This window comes from Cnephaeus nilssonii, assembly GCF_951640355.1.
Source record: "Cnephaeus nilssonii genome assembly, chromosome: 9".
Taxonomy (NCBI): Eukaryota; Metazoa; Chordata; class Mammalia; order Chiroptera; family Vespertilionidae; genus Cnephaeus; species Cnephaeus nilssonii.
The window spans coordinates 61,404,196-61,412,850 of NC_137080.1; the positions used below are offsets into that span (position 1 = coordinate 61,404,196).

The window sequence follows — 8,655 nt, forward strand, 5'->3', positions numbered from 1 at the left end:
CTGACGCTTACTCCTCATTTTACATGCTCCAACCACGCTGGTCTTTTTTTGTAGTCTTTCAAAGTTCTCTTTGCTATTTCCCAGCACCAACAGTCTCTTCAAAAAAAATAGTATTAGGAAAACTGGATGTTCACATGCAAAAGAATGAAGTTGGACCACTATACTATCTTACATCACTCACAAAAATTAACTCAAATGGGTTAAAGACTTAAACATTAGACCCCAAACTGTAAATCTACTAGAAAAAAAAACACAGGGGTAATACTCCTTAATAATGGTTTTGGCAATGATACACACACACACACACACACACACACACACACACACACACATACTAGAGGCCCTGTGCATGCAAATTCATGCACTGGAGGCGGGGTTCCTCAGCTGGCCTGCCCCTCTCACAGTCTGGGAGCCCTCAGGGGCGGGAGGCAACCCAGCGATCAGGGGAAGGCAATGCCCACATCACACCTCTGCTGCTGTCACTGCTGGCAGTGCAAGCCTTGGCTGGCCCTGGTTACCTGCATCTCGGGCGGCTCTGGGTGGCTGGGCAGCAGCCATCCAAGGCTTGCCTGCACCTCGGGCTGGCCCTTGGCAGCTGGGGGGCTGAGGGGACTGGGAGACTCCGGATGCAGGCGTGCGGCCGCCCTGGTGGGGCTGAGGGGACTGGGCACCTACATCTTGTGGCTGTGGGCACTGCCATCTTTGAGGGCATGCAGTCAATTAGCATATTCCCTCCTTATTGGCTGTGGGTACTGCCATCTTTGTGATGGCATGAGGGTCAATTAGCATATTCCCTCTTTATTTTATATATATATACATACATACACACACACACACATATATATATATATATATATATATATATATATATATATATATATATATATATCCTTACACCAAAAGTGCAAGCAACAAAAATAAACAAGTAGAACTATATCAAATTAAAAATCTTTTACACAGTAAAAGAAACAACCAGCAAATTGAAAAGGAAATCTACAGAATGGGAGAAAATATTTGCAAACCATTTATATGGTAAGGGTTGTTTTTGTTTTATTTTTCAAGATATATAAGGAACTATTGGTGGGAATGTAAATTTGTACAGCCACTTCAGAAAACAGTAAAATAAAAATTGAACTACCATATGATCCAGCAATCCCATAACTGGCTGTATATCTAAAGGAAATGAAATCACTGTCATGAAGAGAAATCTGCATCCCATCCCCTTGTTCACTGCAGCATTATTTACAATAGCCAAGACACGAAAACAGCCTAAGGGTCTAGCAACAGATGAATTGATAAAGCAAATACAGTGTATCATATTTATCACATATATCCTGTGTGTGTGTGTGTGTGTGTGTGTGTGTGTGTGTGTGTGTGTAAAGAAGGAAATCCTGCCATTTGTACAACATGGATGAATCTTGAAGGCAGTATGCTAGTGAAAAATGACAGAGAAAGACATACACTGTGTGATCTCACTTACATGCAGAATCTAAAAAAGCCAAATTCGTAGAAATAGAGAGAATGGTGGTTGTCAGTGGTTGAGGGTAAAGGAAATGAAGAAATGTTGGTCAAAGGGTGCAAACTTCTAGCTATAAAGTTAATACATTCTGAGGATCTGATGTGCAGCATGATGATTGTAATTAACAATAATGTATTATATACTTGAAAGATGAGAGTAAATTTTAAGGGTTATCAACACAAAACAAAAATGATAATTATGTGAGGAGATAAGGGTATTAACCTTATTATTGCAATAATTTAATAATATATACATGTATCAAACCATCATAAAGCTTTATTACGTATGACATTATATGCCAATAATATATCAATAAATCTGAGGGGGGAGGATGTGTTCTCCCTGGCATCATCTATCATGGCTTATAATTTTAAAGTCAGAATGGAATCTGGAGCATCTTAGCCTACTTTGCCCCATCCACATCCCTGACTCAACATGAGGATAGTAGGACCACTGTCAGAAAAGGGGACAATATGTCACGGAGTCCATGTAGGGTCCATACAACAATGGATGGGTGAAATGGTTCAAAGTGAACATGGAGCTGCTGAGAATATTATAGCATTTCCACGGAGGGATACTTGGCAAATCTTATAGCAGGTGTCATGATGTCTGTGGTTCTAGCCAAGAGTAAAACCGGTCAACCTAGACCCAACTCTGAAGTCACCCTTGCTGCCAAAAGGAAGGAACTCGAGGACTCCTCTCATTGAGACAGGTGAAAAGAGCAGAGCTCACGGGTGTAGCGCACTCAGAGGGCAGGCAAAGATGTGTTTCTAAGCACTTGCTTGTTACTTAAGGCTTCTGCTCTATAAAGCAGGTCATGAAATCAAACCATGGTTCTTAATAAAATAGAAGAGACAAGAATAGAAAAATGAGTGAGTACATGTGCATCACAATGATGAATACTGTCTCATTAACTCGCTTTTGTTTCATTAATATATGTACATATATTTGTAATGAATTATAATGTAAAATGTGTTTCTCGGTGTGAATCACAGTGAAAAATGTTTCTAAAATACTGCTTTAGTCAAGAAAGAAAGAAAAAGGCCATAGTAACTTATGGTAGACATTTTAGAAAATGCCTCCTTACAAACACCACAAATAAAGACAAGGTATTTAAAGTAAACTATGAGATATTTAAGCCCCAGTTAAACTTCAATTCATTATGTCCATGAAAAAGCACCTGAATTTTCAATGCAGGGCATAAGAATGGGCATTATTGCTATCATTGTGATTGTGGCAATAGCTGATTATCTGTGAAATCTCTGTACTGATTTTTTTCCAAGAAGAGAATGGCAATGTATGAGAAGGCTCAGATAAAAGAGATGGGTAAAATGCATAGGGAACTCAAGAGTACTACAGGAAGGAAAATTAGCAAATGGAGTGAGATTACAAAGGTGTGCGCATGAGACAAAGAGAAGAACTTTGAAGATTACTATTTTGTTAGTTAACTTCCTATATTTGTAATGGTACTCAGATATAAGTAGCTTGACATTGGCTTTACCACTCTTAAAATAATCACAAGTGTCTTATATACGCAGATCTATTTTTTAAAAACCTGGAACCTGGACTGCAAAGTTAAAATTATTTATACACGCCCTGGCCAGTGTGGCTCAATTGGTTGAGCATCGACTCATTAACCAGTAGGTCAAGGTTCGATTCCTGGTCAGGGTACATGCCCAGGTTGCTGCTCGATCCCCAGTAGGGAGCATGCAAGAGGCAGCCAATCAATGACTCTCTCTCCTCATTGATGTTTTTTCTCTCTCTCCCTCTCCCTTCCTCTGTCTGAAATCAAGAAAAACATATTTTTTAAAAATTATTTATACACAACATTCAAGTATGCATTAAGTATACTTCCATACTACAGTTTGAATTACTACTGTCTCATTCATTTGCTATTGAAAGCTGCCCTTCTATTTACTTTGTCATATATATATATATATATATATATATGACATTTTTCATAACTTTGTCATATATATATATATATATATATATATATATATATGACATTTTTCATAACTTCCCCAGAAGATCTATGATATAAGTGGTATGTTTGGAATGGCATGTGTCAGAAATTGCATGGAACACAGGAAAATTTCAGAAATCCTGGCAGTGAAGGAAAAAAAAATATTCAGAGACAAACTTGAATAAATTAGCTAAAAGCTGGTGGGTTTTTGGTTGTTAACAGTTCTTTGGGAAAGGAGGCATGGAATCACACTGAAGTGGAAAAGTTGTCTTAAATTAAGTACATAAACAGGGTTCTCATCCTACAGTTAGGATTCAGGCATTCTCCACCAGGCTTTTCTCTTGTTCCCACAAACTTCTCAGCTAAAAACATCCCTCCATTTAGTCACAGGCAGAACTAAGACAAAGAGATCTTTCCTGACTCTTGCAGTAAAGAAACCTAATAAGCCAACAGAGTAGACAAAGCAGGCCCTGAGCCCCAGTATGGGAACTCTGCCTACCCGGACAAATTTCTGTGTAGGTATGCTCCACCAGTTACACATACTCCAAAACACAAGAACATTTACTTATCCACCCTTCACAGCTCAGAAAATTCAAGCCATCAACCACAGAAAGTCAGAAAAGTAAGTAATATGCCTGTTTTATCACCATCATTTCAGATATCACGCAGAATCATCCACTCATCCAAAAGCAAAGTGTTCAAGTTTCTATAGAACTTTAAACGGTTCCCAAAAAAAGAAAATTTTCTTATTATCAATCTGCCTTTATATTCCTTCTGATCATAATTTAAATGAATCAGTTGTCACATTACACAAGTGACTTGAATTCTAACCAAAAAGGCCAGTAAGACACCTTAGATTTTAATTTCTAAGCAAGAATTTTTTTAGCTGTGTTCCATATTTTCAGCCTATTTAAAAATCAAACTATTTTCTTATCTTTCTATTTTGCAATGGTTTTCATGTATCTACATGAAGCCAAAATGACTGTGAAATTCCAAAATCTCAAACGAGATTTTACAAAGTTTTTATCTGTGGCCCTTGACCTCAAATATGCACTTCCTAATAACCAAAATACAAGTTCTGATTTTTTTAAAAAATATATTTTATTGATTTTTTACAGAGAGGAAGGGAGAGGGACAGAGAGTTAGAAACATCGATGAGAGAGAAACATCAATCAGCTGCCTCCTGCACACTCCCCACTGGGTATGTGCCCGCAACCAAGGCACATGCCCCAACCGGAATCGAACCCGGGACCCTTGAGTCCGCAGGCCGACACTCCATCCACTGAGCCAAACCGGTCAGGGCACAAGTTCTGATTTTTAATTGGTTCACTTTTCTGAATTCCTCACTAGGTCTAATATTAAAATAAAATGTTTGTATCAACTTGACAAAGAGTGTTAAGGTAAGTTTCAGAGAAGTGTGCTGGATTTTCAGGAAAGGTTATCCGGAATAGAACTTTACTGTCTATAGTACTCAAAGTGAGGGGGAAAAAATCACATAACTACAAATTTAACATATAAATACTAAGTGCTGCTTTGCTTGTTCACCTTCAAAAACTCACCTATTAATACAATCTGCAAGTTTATATTTTTGCTGCAAATTAGCTGTCGGTGAAGTGTTGAAACATTGTTGGACACACATTTGCACGGAGGCTATGTGTCATAAACAGATCAGTGGTTCCTATCAAATGGGCCAGACTTCAAAAGACATTGTTGCTTTACTTTTTGTTTCCCTGTGGCATTGCTAAGATAAATGGTCTACATGATTATTCATGGTTTGAAGAATACTCTTGTTCAATGAGGTCTCTAGATGAAGTGATGAAGTCAGTCCTTTACTAGACTTTCATGTGCCATCCATGTCTCTTCATCAAAAGTTTACTTTATACTGTCATATGCAAATTTATAACCTCCATTAAGCAGCTTCTTTTTCAAAACCTTGGGTGAGAAATTTCAAAGCATGCACAGTGGATATCTGCTTTTAACTACAGAAAAGTAACAAAGAAAGTTATTGTTAATTCTATTACCTTGAAATTGTAAACATTTCAATGGACACAGTAAAAGAAATATAATCAAAGTTCATTATACTGCTGGAAATGAAAAAGCACCATAGAAGTCTGTATTTACAATTGAACAAATAAAGTCTAGACATTAAGTGAGCATGAGCAATTTAATACCTACCTAGACACATAGCAGTAAAATGCAGAGTACACCCTACTTCCTAATTTCTGTATACAGAAAACTACCACAAATAATAGCTTTTATTAAAAATGTAATTTTATCATGAAAAATTTGTATCCGAGAACCACTGTATGTAGGATCTTTTGAGTTGTCACTTATTTATGCTAAATGCAACTAAATTTATAGCTTTGCTTTAAAATCATTATGTCCTTTCACAGACTGTACATAGACAATGGATGTCATCGACAAATAATTATCATTCAGAATACAATGCAAGTTAATTGACCATAATTTTTTAATGAATTAAGTTAGGTAGCATGTTCTTTATTATAGAGGTCCAGGAACTCTGAATAGATTTTCTATGATAAAAGATAATTTGGCTTCAACATTATTTTCTTTTTTTCTAAATTAACTGATTCATTAATCCAGGTTTTGAAAGCACTTTGTGTTACTGTTTTTGTTTTATGCTATTGGAGCTAAGATTAAAAGTTTGATTCCCAAAGTGTTAATAAGTTTCACCCTGAATAAACATTTGTATCAGATAGATATATAGTTCCTAAACAATAGTAACTACTTAGAAAATAGTTTGCTTTTGGATTCTAATTTACTAACCTTTGTCTCCCTTCACACAACAAAAAAAATGAACCAAAAATATTTATACTTCACTTCTCAGAACTAGTACAAAAAAAATAATAAAATGGTGATAATAACCACTTTTAATAGATTAATCTTTGGGAAGATAAGACAATGAGGAGATCTTCTGATTAATAGGCAGGCAACACTATTACAGGACATAGCCCAGGAATAAAATTTGCCTTATTTAACCCTTTGCACTAGCTTGCTTTTTTCTCGATTCCTTTATTCTAATGCTAACCGTGCTGAGTGCATTAATTAACATATCCTTCCTGCTGAACCTTGGAAACCATCTATGAACAGGAGCCTGAGCAGGGACCCCCTCCTCACAGCTTCATCATGATGCAAGAAAGCAGACATACACTGTGAGAGAGTCTTGTCTTGAGACAGGAGAGAGAGAAGAGAAGAGATTGGTTAATACTACTTATTTCTTTATGCTCTCCACAAAATAACTTGGTTCATAGGCTATCTTTAAAAAAAAAAAAAAAAAAAAACAGGGGCCAGGTAGCCTATTTGGACAGCTAACTGTGGTGATTCTGGAGGAGAAAAAAGTAAAATAAACCACTTCTTCCTTCTTTACTCTGGTTCACTCACATGCCTTCTAAAACAACGGTCAGAAGAAACGAAGTTTTTTAAAAGATGCATAAATTTATTAAAACTTTGAAGACATTTAACAATTTATTGAAGTCATTAATATAAATTCTTAACTCTAAGACACAAAAATTCAATTTCAAAGGCTTTAGAAATAATTCCTTATAAAGGGTTAGTACTGCATTCTCCGTTAGGGTGGTACTTGGAACACTTCCGATATCATTCCACCATTTCACCCCTGACCCATTGCCTTGATAAACTGACCAGCAGTAGCACATGAAATTGTGGAGAGATGAGAGTCTCATATTCATATTTATCTAAATGTAGCAAGCAAGCACCGGGTTTCCCATTTGATGAAATGCCGTTTCTTTTATAAGTCTCTGGAGCAATAAGCCTTTGCATTCCCATTTTCCCCAATCAGAGAAGAGCCACTCAGGTGCCTTTGTCCTCACACACCTTTAAGTATTTGTCAGGAGTTAAAACACTGGCTGAATTATCACCAGAGGAGTCCTTACAGGGATGCAGGTAAAAATGCCTCAGAAGGTGCTTAACTCTTTTTTTTCACATCTCAAATCCACTTGGCTGGTCACAGGTAGGCAGGTAGAAACTGGTTAAAAATTTTGCGACCATGATTTCACCCACAAGCAGACTAAGATTACGAGTATAAGGCATGACATCAGCAGTGGAGCCAGCAGTCTGCCCCAAGCTGGAGGTGCAGGCATGAAGCTGCGACAAAAGCCATCCCAGCCACCTTGCGCCTCCATCCAGGAGCGGTGCTTCCCCGTGAGCCAGCCGCACAGGAAGGTCACCAGGCGCTGGCAGTCCTGGTCAGCGGTGGCATCCCACTCCCTCCGCGCCCGCGCGTGGCCTGGCGGCGGCCTCTCCAGCAGGGCCCCCGCGAAAGACACGAGCGCCAACACGCTGAACCAGGTGGGGTCTGTGCCGTCGGGAACGAGCCACTCTATCTGGTCCACCATCTGCTCGATGCGGTTCCTCTGCCGGCGGGTCCAGGAGTGCGGGGTACCCAGCCATGAATGAGCGGCCAGGGAGCGCATCACGGCGGCCTCGGGCGTGGCGGGCGGCCGCGGGGCGCTGCTGCGCCTTCGGGCACAGTGCTCCAGGAACTCGGTCAGCAGCCGGCGGGTGCGCAACCTCAACGCGTCGTCCTCCATGGCCTGGCCTCTCAGGGGAGATGAATTTTTAAAATGAAAATAAATCAAGTCAAATCTACCCTCATTACTAGGAAACAACTCAAAGCAAGTGTCCCACTTACAGATTCATGGTCAAGAGCATTGCTGTGAGAACTAAATGGCAATCCACACAGAGGACTCAGACAAACAAGTCCTCCATGAACAGCATGAGTAATACTGGTTACCATCTCTGTCATGCGCTATAGGATATTCTCGAGCATATCATCTTATCCAATCTTCCCAGTAACCTTCAGAGAGATAACTAATACTTTCTGTATTTTATGAATAAAAAAAAAGTCTTATGAGGTTAAGTAATTTATAAATTCCACCATGTCACGTCCCACCTTTCAGCTTTAGGAGAGAGTTCAGTTTCTTTAGCATGGCATAAAAGGTCATGATCTGTCTCCTGGTAACCCCTGCAGTGGTCCCACACGTACCTTTTAAAACATCACATTCCTTTCCTGGTATCCACCAACCCCATTCCCTTGCATAGGTTGTTCCTTCATTAGAGCACCTTCCCTCTGGTCTAACTCCTGTCCACCTGACTGACTTCTACTGATTTATCAAGGCTCAATTCAAGC

At 39.0% G+C, this 8,655-nt stretch overlaps 1 protein-coding gene across 1 annotated transcript; it reads right to left on the reverse strand.

The window, feature by feature from the left end:
- Window positions 1-7,495: 7,495 nt before the first annotated feature.
- Window positions 7,496-8,056, reverse strand: BCL2L10 (BCL2 like 10; the record flags this gene model as incomplete). Its single annotated transcript, XM_079781616.1, has 1 exon — window positions 7,496-8,056. One exon carries the CDS (start codon window positions 8,054-8,056, stop codon window positions 7,496-7,498), a length of 561 nt encoding a protein of 186 aa, XP_079637742.1.
- Between the last annotated feature and the right edge of the window lie 599 nt (window positions 8,057-8,655).